Source organism: Plectropomus leopardus, chromosome 14 (genome assembly GCF_008729295.1).
Source record: "Plectropomus leopardus isolate mb chromosome 14, YSFRI_Pleo_2.0, whole genome shotgun sequence".
Lineage (NCBI taxonomy): Eukaryota > Metazoa > Chordata > Actinopteri > Perciformes > Serranidae > Plectropomus > Plectropomus leopardus.
The window spans coordinates 19,013,446-19,028,718 of record NC_056476.1 but is presented as its reverse complement, the minus strand read 5'-3'; the positions used below and the strand labels follow the sequence as shown (position 1 = coordinate 19,028,718).

General features: G+C 41.6%; 1 protein-coding gene across 2 annotated transcripts; it reads left to right on the top strand.

The window, feature by feature from the left end:
• The first annotated feature begins 1,694 nt into the window (after positions 1-1,694).
• Positions 1,695-12,206, top strand: LOC121953888 (synapse differentiation-inducing gene protein 1-like). Of its 2 annotated transcripts, none has more exons than XM_042501145.1 (4): positions 1,695-2,084; positions 5,107-5,598; positions 10,755-10,892; positions 11,518-12,206. In XM_042501145.1, the coding sequence occupies exons 2-4, from the start codon at positions 5,173-5,175 to the stop codon at positions 11,674-11,676; spliced, it is 723 nt and encodes a 240-aa protein (XP_042357079.1). In that variant the 5' UTR covers positions 1,695-2,084; positions 5,107-5,172; the 3' UTR covers positions 11,677-12,206. The 2 variants fall into 2 exon arrangements, with proteins under 2 accessions (XP_042357079.1, XP_042357080.1); XM_042501146.1 differs by having other exon boundaries at positions 11,522-11,634.
• Positions 12,207-15,273: the final 3,067 nt, after the last annotated feature.

Genomic DNA, 15,273 nt, shown 5'->3' with positions numbered 1-15,273 from the left:
GAGTGCTCCTTCTGAATAAGATATGTGTCCAGTGTTTGGTGGCTATATATCAGTCTTTTACTTTTTGGCATTTTGGCATACCGCCTCTAAGCACTGTTTGTAGTGTGTCCTTACATGAGTCTAAACCAAAGACCCTGTAAATGCTTTAGTTATGTCATGGTTATTCTCCATTGGGATAAAAACAAATTAGGTTTAGTTTTGCTGTGTGGAATCTATTATGTCACCCATTTGCTTGCATGGGAGATACATCCATATTAATGTTATGTAAACAGTGTTTACAATGATAAATTGTGGCGTGGAATCATAAGCAGCTTAGCAGAGTGGGGTTAAAGGCACAACCAAATTGGCAGGCTCATGATAAATGCATGGGATTTGTCTAAAATATTAATCAAATATAAATGTGCAATGAATTTAATAGTGGCTTATTCCTGAGTTATATTTAGGAACGCACTAGAAACATCACAGGGACTATGAACAGGAAGGCAAATTGGTACATTTTCTGAAACAAAGAATAAAAACTGAGATTATGTGAAGACGGGGAATTCTAAATTAATGTAGGAGAAGGAGAGGCTTTATTAAAATGCTCTGTGAAGATTCTGTGTTGCAGGCGCAGACTGTCAGGAAGTTTGGGAATATTCACCAGGAGCCTTGTGAGGGTCGGTTGTGTAAATGGTTGTGTGACATTGTCACGAGTGTATCCTTGTGTATCGCTAGCTGTCATCTCTACTGGGACGTCTAAATGCATATACCATAAGAGTCAGGATTAAGCGGCAACCTCCCGAGCTGAAAAACGAAGCTAACACCGAAGTGTCAAAAACTGCAGTTCCTCAAATGGCCATTTGAGGCTGGCTCCAGAAGCAAGTAAATCCCCTTGACCCCCATGTTAAAATGCCCAACTGTGCACAAGGTGAATTTTATATAACTCAGTTGTTTACTTTTTATAAAGGCTTAAAGTTATGCATCTTTAAGGGTGGAGCTGCTTAAGTGACAGGCTGTCTGTAAGGCATCGCTACAGTCTGTGAGTTAGATCTGTCCCTCCCTCACACCTGCACCCCCTAATCCAAATATGGTCACTTCTGGCTCCAAAAAAAGTCAGTCATGATTGACAGGTGTGTGTGCCAATCACTTCGCTCCCCATCAATGGTGCTGCTTGCAACCAGTTGGATGGGTGAACAGGCGGTGAATACATCAATTCAACTTTGCATTTTTGCTTTCTGTTTACACAAACATGGGGAGAAAATCTTTTGATAATAAGGTAAATCATTTTATCTGAGCACAAACAATACAAATCAACGGCTTTAAAAAATAATAATAATGATTAACTGATCAACAAACATGTCTCAATCTGAAAAATGTGTATCTAATCGGGGCCGCTTGACAGTGAGTTCCCGGGCTGCTTGTTGTTGCCAGTCCGCCCCTGCTGTGTTGTTTGTTTTCTACAGAGTGGGCGTTCTCAGTGGGGAAGAATAACACTTACAGCTTGTTGTGCAAGTAATACAAGCAAAGCAATTACTTCAGGACACTATGAGTCTGCAAAGTGAATCTGGCGCATATGATGTAAAAATATACTTCCATTTTTTTTTTTTTTTTATTCAATTAATGACTCTTTGCTTATGCAACGAGACAAAATAGCACCTCTGGGGAGGCGTAAAGCCAGCACGAGACACTGAGCTGGAGGAAGACGCCCATGCAGGCAAGGCAAGTTGAGTTTGGAAATGTCAAATCCGTGGTCGGTATTAGTATTAGTTTACAGCGCTCCTCGAACAGCCAATCAGTTGGCTGGAGTCAGCTCAGCCTCTGCCGGAGTTGTTTTGGAGCCCGAGCTCAGTGTGACACTGTGCGTAAAATCTACCTGTCAGACGCAGCGGCGGTGCCATGGCAGGCAGAGCTGAGCGAGCAAAGTCCATTCTCACACACACGGAATAAGTTCATTTTAAACGGATGTCATAATGTTGCGCTGCGATAGCAGTTCCCCCCTATAAACTGACGATGTGAAGTAGAAAGGTGGGTCCGTCCGTCTCCGTCGACTCAGTTGCGCCGAGGAACGATGCTGAGCAAAGCTGCGGGAGGATTTTCCACTTCAGGTAAGATGATTTTCGGATGTTTAGCTACTAGTTTGTGAAAAAAAATATTCTTAACCTGTTATTCTAGGGTAGATAAAGGTCCCTCCAAAACACAAAGGAGCAAAACAGTAAAGAAATATGAAGATTTCTCTCATTAACATAAAATCTGTTAAGTATTGCAATTTCATTGAAGGTAAAAAAAATAAAGAGGCGTGATGTCATCCAAATATTAATAATGATGTGTTTTTTGTATGAGAGAGAGAAAAGTGTGACATTTATATAAATAAACTATAGTCAAAAGATAAAAAGAGAAATCAGAGACAGTATGTGTTCCTGATCATGAATAATTGTGTAGTCTGAGCACACACTCACATGTGCTAAGTGCACATCTTTCATGGTGTGAGATGAATTATTTGTGGATGTAGGACGCGGTTTTTGTTGTCTAATGTAGTGTGTAATGGAATTCCCTGTTATCTGGAGAGTGGCTCGGCTTCAGAGGCATGTGAGAATGGAGACCGCAGGACACAGTGCTGGAAGATATTGAGCCACGAGTCTTGGATGTGTGGGCTCCGATTCAGCGACTGGCCCACATTATTCATGCTTCTGCTCGCTGAACAGCTCTGTAAACCCACTGTGACTGCGTGAGTTTTCGTTCTCTGGAGGTCACAGGGGCCAAAGGTCTGCTGCAGATCTGCATGTCTTCTCTGTGGGCCAGGAATTCAATGCATATGGAGAAAATATATGCAAACGTATTCAGTCCTCTGCAATAAATATTAGCTATGTGAGGGTTCATATTTTGTTGAGGCTGTGTCAGAGGCGTTGGCAAAAGTCTTGAGGCTATAGTCTTTAATGTTGTTGCACTAGATGGCATTTCAATTTTGGGTGCTGGTGTTATTTTGCCCGGTCCAAGTTGTTTGTGTCCAACTCAATCGCCTCCCGAGCCTCATAAATCAAGTGCTGTCATACCTGTTTTTTTTCTAATGTGTGGAAAATCTCTACATTTTCTTATGTATTTCCACCCTGTGGCTCATTTCTCACTACAGCACTTCCAACAAAAAAAGCGTGAAATGACTCTGATTTCGTTTTTTCTACTAATTCTAAAATATGATGCAGTTGCCTCTGTGGCTTTTATCTTATGTCATTGTAACACGCAGGATGAAAGATTAATTTGATGGATAAGGTCTTTGTTGGCCAAAAGGGACTCGCTATTGGTGCTGGATTCGCAAATTCAAGTAGTGGATTTGCTTATTCAAATCTGAACATGCTCAGATCACACAGCCTCTCATTGGCCGATGTGTTGCCTTAGTGACGGCCTCTTCTGACAGTGTTTTTTTGGGTTTTGTTATTTTACATTTACCACTAATTTTATAACTGATCTTCCGCTCATTTGAAAACATTTAGGAAGAGTCAGAGAGTCCAGACTTTGAGTTATCAGTATGCAGTGCAAAATACACCAGCACCTCCCCTGGTTTTCAATACAGTCGTGACATGTGGAAGATTATTTTTTCACAGACATGTTTGTATGAATCTGAGGGTGTGAGATGCAACAGTTTAACATACAGCAGATGGTGATTTTATGGCCCCGACTGGTGCGAAGAATGCTGATTGCCAAGCGAGATGAAATATTTCCTATACTGAATTCATGTCCTAGATTATTACATTACTGAAAACCTCATGTTCGGTCTGACTGGATAGCTACTGGAAAGATCAAAGGTTCAGTGTGAGGGATTTAGGGGGATATATTGGTACAAATGGGAATATGATATAATGAGTATGTAGCCTTTAGTATATAATCACCTGAAAATAAGAATTGCGTTTTGTAGCTTAGAATGAGCTGTTTAGTCCACATTGTTGCACCGCCATGTTTCTGCAGTAGCCCACAACATACAAATCAAACACTGGCTCCAGATAGGACCATTTTGGTTTTATGTTTGCTCGGTCAATTTGTTTTAGAGAGCTCCAAGTTGAAACCTCCAGAATGTCTGGATCTTGCAATACATTCTCATCCCAGCTCGTCAGAAATCGCTGATTGGTCATCAGTGTTCACTTCTACACGACGGCCTTGGTATCCGCCTGCATCTGTTCTGGAACGGTGTGCCAATTTACAGATATACATATCATACCACCTTAAAAGATGCCGTCCGGCCGCATTATACACTGACACCACCAGGCAATGTATCATACCTCCATTAAACAGGCCAAAACGTCGAAATCACTGACAAGAAGCGGTATTTGACAAGTTTGGAATAAGAGCCGGCTGGATCTTAAGTTATCAGAGGAAAAATGTGAGTACACATTCACAGGTGCTTGGCTGGCTGCCCGCCTGCGACATGCAGAACAGCAACGTGAAACTGCTTTATTCAGTGGTTTTACTGGTGTAAATCACTGAGTCATTTTGTTATGGAGAGAGAGAGACCTCTGCGGATAATTCTATAAACCTCCCGAACGTCTGGATCAGAAATAAGTTGAATGCACTTTAGGTTATTAGAGAAAAAAGGTGAGCACACATTCGATGGGGCTGGACTAACGCCGACATTTGGCATTTTGCTGATTATCTGTATCAGTGTTTTATTTTAATGGTTGTCGATAAAATTCATGAATTAAAAAGTGCAGAGAAAGTGTCAGCATGGGAGGAACTTTTACTTTGTAAAATCTCAGGGAGATATTTTTATTTATTCATTTTTCTAACTTAAATTTTCACTTGACTTTATAAGTAAAGCAGTTGAGAGTTTGCTGTATATGATGCTGAACATTTCAGTTTTGATTACACACTTTCTAAAGGCATTTAAACAAAGTTTTGTGTTGGCGTTTTTTATATTCCAGATTCTTAATATTAACAGTGGACGCCTTTCATTTTTACTGTAAATGCATATCTATTCCAAATATCAGTTATTTCATTAACTACTAATAACGGGTATCAGTATCAATCCTGAAAAACCAATGCCGGTCAGGCTCTACTGTATTTCCCCAAAAACATGCCATGGTTTAATTGAAATGCTTGCTTTTTATTAATCCCATTTCACTGTAACTGTACTTTTTTCAGCTATCAAACTGCCAAACTTTTTTTGGACCTCATCCTCTGATCCACTAGACGTCTGAACCTGCCATCATGGAGAGCCTCAGTGAGCTCCAGAACCCCCTGCTGGACAAAACCAGCAGACATGTGGTGCACAACGATTACCAGGGTTACCAGTGTGACTACTCAAGCCAGCCTTACCAGGACAGCCTCATCGGCTACTACTACACTGGGACTAATGACAAGCATAAGACGCAACAGTTCCTGGACGCCACATCCCTGCATCTGGCTGTGGAGGCCTTCTACGGGCCCAACTTTATCCTGTACAAGGACGACGTGAGCCTTCACAGCAAGGACTCCAAGAGCGAGAGCTTTGAGACCACGTTCACAGAGAGTAAGGACACTGTAGTGGATGGAGTTTCTACGGAAAACCCTCTGGACAGCGTACAAGGAGAGAAGGATGCGAAGATCCAGACGGTGTCGTACGAAGTGGAGGAGGAGCAGGGTCCTGAGTATGAGGTCAGAGGTCACACCAAAGAAAATATAAATATGTTTTCTGTGTTTGTGGCAGTTTGCATTGCTTGGGTGATGTTTTATGTAGGTGCCTAATATACTGGGTGTCTACAAGCAGTATGTATTTCAACTGTAGCCCTAAATCTACAAGCTATATGGGTATAATTACACTGCTTAAAGCCATTTGATGTAAGTAAGAGCTATTTGGCAGTGTTATTAGAATCCAGAGTTGCTATATGCATTTTAAAGCATGGCAACACTTACTTGTAACTGTCAGGGCGATCTTTCAGTAGAAAGTGAGTCATGGCGTGTACAGTGATGCTTATTATTTCATTTACCATTCTAATGGACTGCCATTGTGATTCACGCTCATTTCTCTTCTCTAAATGGTCAATTTACTGGAGTCTTTCAAGTCTAGTGCGGGGTAATTGTACGCTTTTTTTTTTAATAATTACATTCTGAGAAAATGACACATCTGAGTTTATCTATCCAGGCTATTGTTCTTTCAGGACTATAACTACAATCTCCAAAGAAAAGCGTGACAGCAAAAAGAGCAAAGTCTTTTCGGAAGTGGTAAAAATCTAATTTCATCCAGGGATGCTTGTGAAGCACCCAGGGCTCTGAGCTGGCAGAGGAAGAAGTATAGCAGCACCCTAACTGGGCTGATGATCGCGCCAGCTCCTGTCACTCGGAGGCCCTGGCAGATAGATAGAGACACGGCAGCGACTGCCATTAATGCCATAAGTAATGCCGTGCTGCAAGGGTATTAAGCGGGACTCCGCTGATGCATGGCTGTCGGAGCAGGTGAGCCCACAGCTAAAGTTATTCCATGTCAATTCCCAAGAGCAAATGAATCTGATGAACAGTGCTTTAATGAAAGTTGGGTTTGCAGCTTGAATATGAGACTTTTCACTCAGCACCTGCGTTTCTTTACTCCCCCTTCCTGCGTACATGCATGTGTGTGTGTTCATCTGTGTATACCTCGTTGCTCAGATTTATTCAGTTTTCGGGTTGCCTTGTGAACACAATATCTGAAGAACACCTTGAGGGAAGATCTTCAAATTTGGCACAAAGTGATTACAATTTGATGGTCAAAGGTCACGGTCACTGTGACCTTAGGTCTCTGTCATTCTCATGACCGCAATATCTCAAGAAGGCCTTGCAGGAATTTCTTTAAATTTGGCACAAATGTCCAATTGGACTCAAGAATGCATCAATAAGAACTTGGTGGGCAAAGGTCAAAGGCCACAGGTGACATTGCATCCATCTCATTGTTGTGAACGTGATATCTCATTAACACCTTTAGGGAATTTTACTTAAATTTGCCAAAAATGTCCACATTGAGTCAAGGATGCACTGATAAGATTTTGGTGGCAAAAGTCACTATAACCTTGCGTCTCTCCCATTCTCGTCCACTTTGACTCAAGAATGAACTGTTAAGAATTTGTTGGGGTGAAGTTCAAACCACACAAAACATGTTTTTTTAGCCCAAGAATTCATGCAAGAATTCACACAAATGTTGGATAAAATGATGACATTTTATATCCAAAAGATCATAGGTCAACTTTACTGTGACATCATAATGTTCTGCAAAAATGTCCATTAATTTACATCATAACTCGGTAACAGAGGGGTAGACTTTTGGTCAGATACTGAATTGGTGACATTAATCTTGGGTGTTCATCTTGAAACTGTGCTGACTCTATAGATCTGTGACCAAGAGAGGAAAGATGTGAGTGAAGCATCCATGTTTTCACATGGAAACATGTATGGATGGATGTACATAGACATTGATGTAAGCTGTAACTGCAACTTGACTGGTTCCTGGAGGCAAGCAACCACGAGGCAGTATTTCTAGTTGAATGATAAAAACACACCCAAAGAGTGCTAGATGTGTGTTGATGAATAGAAGTCATATCAAACATTAAGAGAATTTTCACAGCTATGGAGACTAAAAATAAGAGGGAGAGAGATAAGCTGGTGTTGGCTTCATACATATGCTAAAATCCCAGGATAGAGTCTGTGACAGTTCCTCATCATAATAAAACCATTTTTTTGTCAGCAGAAGTACTCATTTTACTCCTTACTGCAACTCACATCATCACTGTACCTTTCTATGGTGCCCCATTCCTTTTTTTAGACTCAGAGAAAAGGGTAGTGTAACTTTACTATTGTAATTCCACTGCTAGTTTTTGTCAGCAGATGTTTGACATCTGTGTGACAGAGCAAAAATAAATTGCAGGTAACAAAGTAACAAGAGTGTGTGGGTGATGCCACAACATACATGGGTCTGTGTGTGGCCTGTTGTGGAGTCAACTGTCCCCTCCAGACTCTAACGATGCTTCGGAGAGTGCTGTGACAGGGTTGTTAAGGGCTGCGGAGCCCCATCAGTTATACTGGCATCGGACCAGACTTGGAGTGTGTTCCCATCCGGCCGGACTCGGTGTCAGGCAGACTGTCAGAAGGACTGAAAGCACCAGTCACTCAGAAGTGTTATCAGGTCTTGCTACAAAGATAAAAGGAGATTACTGCTGTTTGTACCCACCGGTTTATTCATGTGATGTCAGATTATGTGGTTATGACCAGCTGCTGTTTTGATGGATCACACCCGGCTGTCCAGGTGGACAGCGTTCATAAAGCAGATAACAGGGAGCTCATAATCTGCTCTTGGCAAAGGTAACTGGGTGGAAACTACTATTCTCCGCTTCCCTCTAACATCTAAATGAGGTTTCTACACAGAAACGCCCCCCAAAATAGCACAAGATGATCAAATTAGACCCTGTAGTTTGGTAAATGTAGATCAGATTAGTAGCTAAGACAGAAAATTGTGCACAACATGCTTAAAAATATACTGCACAAGTGTTCTTTCTTCCTTGCCGCTTTGCTGACTGTTCTTTAATTACCTCTAAAATGGTTGTTTCAGTTCCTTCCTTAAATATTGATTTTTATTTTGTTCCTTCCTTTCCCCCGCTTTGATTGATCCCTGCAGGCAAATGAAACCTGCTCCTTATGGAGGCTATTTATTTAGACAAACATCTACTCCATCTCTGGGACAGCTGAGGGAAGCGCAGCAATGTCCTCTTAAAGGTCACTCATGCAGTCACATTGCCAACCTCGCTGCAGGCGCGATGTGCCAATGGAGTCTGAGTGGCGTTCGAATCTATCATTCATTAACCCGCTCAGCCCTCGTGGCCCCTGAGTTTGAGTATTGATGCACAGTATTGGGAGCCTGTTGAGCAGAGATGGTGGTGGTCTCTTATGCTGTAGAAGCAATTTAGCACACAGACGACACTGTCTTCTTGCTGTTTCCCCTGTCACCTCGCAATGATGGAACAATCCGTTAATCCCGTGTTATCTGTCAGGCCGCTCATGGGTGTTGACAGAGGCACCAAATCCTTTCTGGCTGGCTGAGCACATCCTGTTCTGGGTGGTGGCGCAACATGTGCAGATACACTGGCCTGTGGGGGGGGGTACGAGTTGTCAAGTTACAGCAGTGTGAAGACATTCAGAGTACACCTGACTGTCTCCACATGGCAACCAACCAACCCCATTAGGTGTCAGGATCACTGCACTCACTTTTTGTCTCATTTTGTGAATTTGTCCCTTAAATTTTGCATATGTAAAAAAAAAAAATATGTAAAAAAAGTGCCCTAACCCTTACCCAGGGTTCAGCAATGTTGCTGTTAAACATATTACAATGCTTAAAGGCTCAGACGCACCAAACTGACATCAGAGAACTGGCACAACGAAAGCCCCCTGCCATGTCTTGGCCAAAAAGTTGAACAGAAACATACCAAACCGACAGCCAACCAGCACATACGTTCTGTGCCTGTGTGAGAGGAGGTACCCCTCCATACCACCTGCAGCAGTCGTCTGTAATAGTAATGCAAAATGGAAAACCAAGTGACCGCCTTGACACTAGTTAGCCAGTCAGCACATTAACAAAACAATCTAATGTTGAAAGAACAAAACATATTTACAGTGAACAAAAACACAAACCATCCAGAATCGTTTCTGCTAAAGAGCTCAATGGCACAAGAAAATGAATCTTACCTCATAGAACAAGTTTGTTTTGACCTCACTCCCTCTTTATTTTAGCCCTTTGTTTACATTTTCCACTTTGGTTTCTCTTGCGCTGAGTTGAACAGCCAATCAGAGTGATTTCATTTTCAACATGCTGAATCAGTGCAAAAAAAAGCCAACAAGGGTTGACAATGGCCAGCGGTGGGGGACGCACTGCAACAACAAGACGCTCGCCATTGGCCCAACATGGCCGGATGGCCGACCATTGGCTTAGTGTGCCACAGCCTAAAAATGTGGGTAACACAGCCTGTTAACAGTAAATAAGCCAATCAACCTTAGTAATTGAGCACTCATGTTTACCACAAGGTGGCAGCAGTGGGCTACTTGGGATTATCTGGTTATTTTCAGTTAAAATAATGCCATATTTTGTAATATTTATGAAACTATAGAACGCCAATAAAGAAATTACTTATATTTTTTTGTTAGTTTTATCTAGAATTTACATTCCAGCACAGCAGCGCTTTCTGCTCAATATCGCTCTCATCACTGGACTCATCACGGGAAACTGAATAAACTGGAACTGAATCGATGTCCTTAATGAGCTGACTGGTGATGCTTGTTGCCTTTTTTGTGGCTCTGTCCCTGACAGTCTTTGAGAGGGTCTTATCTTTAATTTTCTGAACTATCTCAGTTTGAAATCTGAAAATAGATGCTCTGATACTTTTATTGAATGATTCTTTCCGAGTTCCGAGTTTAAAGAGTTAATCCATTTCTTAAAAGCACATTTTTACTGCAGGTCCGAAATTGCAATGATAAATTATATTTAAAATGTTGAAAAATTATAATTATTCATTTTCAGTTTTTCCAAAACTACAGGGAGCCAATAAAGACTGACTGAAGAGCTGCAGGTTGCCGACCCCTAACCTATCCCCCCTAACCCTAGGTACATCTGACTGTCTACGCACATCAGCTGTACCCCATTTAGATATCGGTCTAGAGATCCCTGCACTCACCTTTTGTCTTATTTTGTGAGTTTTTCTCAGAATTTGCACTCAGTATAAGCGTCATGTAAAACAAAAGTGCATCATCGGCTCCTTTTCTGACACGTAATCACTCTTCATCATCCCGCTGTCTTCCAGAGTGACAGCTCCAGTGACAGCGAGAGTGAGGACAACTTCATCGTGCTGCCCCCTCGGGATTACCTGGGCCTAGCCATCTTCTCCATGCTCTGCTGCTTCTGGCCCTTGGGCATCGTTGCCTTTTACTACTCTCACAAGGTAAAAGCCCAGAGACCTCAAGCTTGTCATTAACTCTGATTAGACTGCGTTCTATTTAAGGTCAGCGAGCACAAGCACACAGACTAGAACTACTGCAGCCCATTTTCCAGCCTGCACCCCTCCTCGCAGTTGTTTCAGATGATTGACTACGTAAATTCATCGGGTTCGGCTCACTTGTCAGTCCTCTGTATTCACTTTAGGAAACCATTAACATTGAGCTCCGCAGTATGTGCCGTGTGAGCACTGCAGTTATTTTGTTGCATCCACAGCTGAGGAGTCTAATGTCGCGTCTTTCTGGTGTGAAAAGATTACCTTGACGTCCTGCAGTCTTAATGGTTTTGCAACATCTTCCACCATAATTACAGAGACAATCATACCGGAGCAGAAAATAATGTACCAGAAAAATAACTAAAGGCCAGGCTCATTTTTTGATAGGAAACCAAAACACCCAAACAACACATTTGTCACTGTCAGAGGGATAATGACCTAATTGCCATGGAAACTAATGGCTCCCAGAGAGCATTTCTTGTTTTCTCTCTTTTAACTGTGGCTTAACACCTACTCATACACTCGGTGCTGATGAGTAGCACACCGGCTCATTTCACTCTCTGCTTTGTTTTGTCAGACAGGCAAGGCCATCTCTAAGGGAGACTTCTCCAGAGCGGGAATGAGCTCCAGGAGAGCCCTCTTCCTAGCCGCTCTCGCCATCACCATTGGAACGGGGATGTATGTGGGGGTGGTTGTGGCCCTCATAGCCTACCTGTCCAAGCCTGGACACGTATAGCACTGGGACCTGTTAGCTTGGGGGTAGATGGAGAGAAACGAAAGCAAGATGGAAAGAAGGGAATAGACCTCGCCTGGAGGCTGGCTGTATGCGAAAAGACAAACCCATATGAAGAGAAAAGACTAAACCAGAGAGAGAAAACAAGATGTGTGGATGGACTATTACTTGGACTGTTATTGATCTTTATTTTTGGGATGCAACACTCCCACTACGGTATTCCACCACCACAAGGAGAAGAAAAGACAGCGCTGAGGATGACTACTCTTCTACAAAGACTGTGCTGTACTAATATGTTAGAAAAAAAAACAGCTGAGCTCATAACAGAAAAAAACTACCTACCTTTTACCACATTAGTCATTTACAGCCGTTTTATTTTACCTTTATAGTAGGTGTAGGCTGTTCTCTGCCAATACTACTGCAGAATGTGAAACGTCCACTTTGTAAATGAATTTCTTGGACAAACAGTCAGCCAGTGGGCTCTTATGTGTAGGAGAACAAGCTGATTGTCACAGTGTACACAAAATTGCTGAGCAGTGGTCAAGAGGATTATTTGTGTTTACTGTGTACTGTAAATTTAGTCAATAAATACATTTGGCATGAATAGTGAAACATCTTCTTATTCATCGTCTCTTTGAGAGGAGAGATTTTACCCACAGGGCTACTGGTGCAGTTGCCAGGATATTAACATACGATTTTTTTCAGAATTTGTATTAAGGAGGAAAATAAACAGCAAAACAGTATTAGAATTTAGTCTGATGCTGTTCTGTAGGCTACTAAAAAAAGCAGTCCATCAACTCGATATTAAAAAAATCAGCGCTTGTGTGAATAAATGAACAGTTAGTGGTTCCTTGCTAAACTCCTGAAATATTGGGAAAAAGTTAAAAGTAAGGAATAATAGTTGAAATAGTTCAACAAAAGTAAGGAATGAAACAGTCTATCTAAAAGTACTTCTTATAGTCAACCTCCAGCCTGTTTTTGCTAAATTAAGATTGTTTGCTTTGTGGCATCAATACAACAACATGCCAAACAGCTGCTGGGTGACTGGCTATATACAAGATTAGATTATTCAAGCCTCCAGTTCAGCATCAAACCAGTAATGTAACTCTAGGTTGTGAAATTAACCTGAAAGAGTGAAAATCTGAAGCTCATTTAAAGTTTGGCAGTGCACAGACCAGAGACTACACACCCCACTTTCCCCAAACAAAGATTGCAGCAATCTTGTGACATCACTTTGACTTTGGTAATGGATCAACAATTAGTGAACAGCGAGCTTAAAGTCATGAATAAACTGTTTGATAGTCAGCGAAAAAGTAAGGAATAAAAAGGGCTGAAAAAGCCTGTTAAGAAACTGTTAAAATAGTTGGCTAAAAGTAATGGATTAACAGCTGAAATAGCAAAAAGTAAGAAGAAAATAGTTGAAACAACTAGTGAAAAGTAATGGATATTTGAAATCGTTAGTGAAAAAGTCATGGATATATAGCTTAAATAGTTAGTGAAAAGTAACCAAAAAATAGTTGAAATAATTAGCTGAAAGCAATGAATGAACTGTTTGAATGTTTAGCAAAAAGTAAGGAATGAAAAAGGCTGGTTTGTAAAGGCTGATAAGTTGAATTTTTTAGCAAAAAGTGAGGAAAAAACAGGTGAAATAGTTAAAAGTAATAGATTGCCGCTAGTTAAAAGTAAAGAACTATACAGTAACAGTTTCAGTGTATGAAGCAATGCTGTAACAACATCCATCTTTAAAGTCCGGGTAAAGTGATAATGTGAGTTTGTCACATCACAGAAAGACGTTTTATTAAACACCTGACCAAATTTGAATGACCAAAAAAATCGCAAAGTACGTAAAAGAAGGTCTCAAAATCATGAAAAAATGCACAGTGTTCTCTGATCTGAAACGTTGGGGGAGTGTCTGCTGGAGGAGCGGAGGCCACGCCCAATCACAGGACTATGCTAATAACGCTTCTCATTTTTATACTGCTACATTGTCAGGGTATAGCTCAAGTGTGTCATTGAGCTATGGTTTTAGGCCCGCCCGAAAAATCTTAAAACAGAAAAATGGTAAAAAAACAATCAACCATCTAAATCCACAATTCAGTACTATATAGTACATGGTCTTTGCAACATGTTCTCAACAATCAGTTTCCAACATTTATAATGTGTTTTGAAACAAACCTCTGATTCACTTTACACGGACTTTAATAGTGTAAGATAATATCCAGTTTATAACCCACACAGTGAGTTGGAACATGAATTCTAGGGTCGATGACGAGGTAATTGAGCTCAACTTAAAGGCTGTCAGGGTCAGTCAGACAACAAAGGTTTAAAACCAGTAAACAAGACGTGGATTGTGTGGTAAGAGACGCCTGTCAGAGCATCATCGACCGCGGAGTGTTTATTGACCGTTTGCTATTGCTGGCACAAGCCTCCGCTGTAACTGGAGTCGCCGTTCACCGTCTTTTGGCATCACTCACTGTCTAGCCTTGAGGTGACTTTACCTGCCAGAGTGTGAGTGTCAGAACAATGGCTGCTCTCTAAAGTCAGGATGTCAGAACAAATTGAGAGCAGCACTTTGTTCCCCTCTAGGATTTGGATGGACCATCATGCACGTCCTGTTGTTTTGCCCCGTCGGCCATGCAATCAGAACACTGGCCCCCGGAGGAGTGGTGTCCCAAACCACTCAACTCGCAGGCAACACTGGTCACATACTGAGCTTAAAAAAGCAGAGGGGAAACTATTCACTGCATCCATATCCCTTATCAGTCACTGCACCGGGACAAACGGAGCAGGTGGCAAGGTAAGCACATTTTACAGGAAAGCTTGCACAGCCTGACCTCTCTTTTATTTGTCTGCTTCCTCTTTTTGCAGCTTCTCTTCAAGCAAGTCTCTAATGCATGAAATGTGCCTCGATGGGGGAGACGGGGGCGAAAGTGCCGCTACCATCAATGGGAGCTGTATGGGGTGCTGAAGTGGGCTCACTCTGTGTGCGAGCGCAGTGCTGCATGTGTTTTCTCTCCCTCAATAGATAGGGAGCTTCACCCACGCCTGCTCGCTCGCTCGCTCACTCACAGCACCCATAGCTTGCTCAGACCACCAGAAGCAAACTGATTTTATTAGTCATCCACCCCCACGTGGATGAAAAACTTTCCAAGAGGCAGCTGCAGGTTGAAACTGAACTTCTGCAAATTTTTCATTATGTACAATAGAAGACTTTTAGTGTGGGCAACACAGTTTTTTGTTTTTACAGGAATATTACTTTGTGTCTAAATATGACCCTCAAATCTAAAATTAACCAAAAGGTTTTTTGGGGTTTTTTTTGAGTTTGACAAAGTCATACCCCGACTTGTCACATCTTGCAAATGACAAAAAAAGGGTTTTGCACAAAAAAACTGAAGTGAGATTTTTTTTTTTATTTGTTTCTGAAGGAAAACAATGATGAATGGGCTGCAACAAAACGGAAAGAAACTGAGAAGGAGTGGGAGGACAAAAAGACATTAGAGCTGAGTGCTACATTAATAAGGAGCATGATGCTCTTGACTGTTCATGCGACTGAAAGCCATTTTCAGATTCTTATCGTTGCTTTGATGAAATACCTGTCAC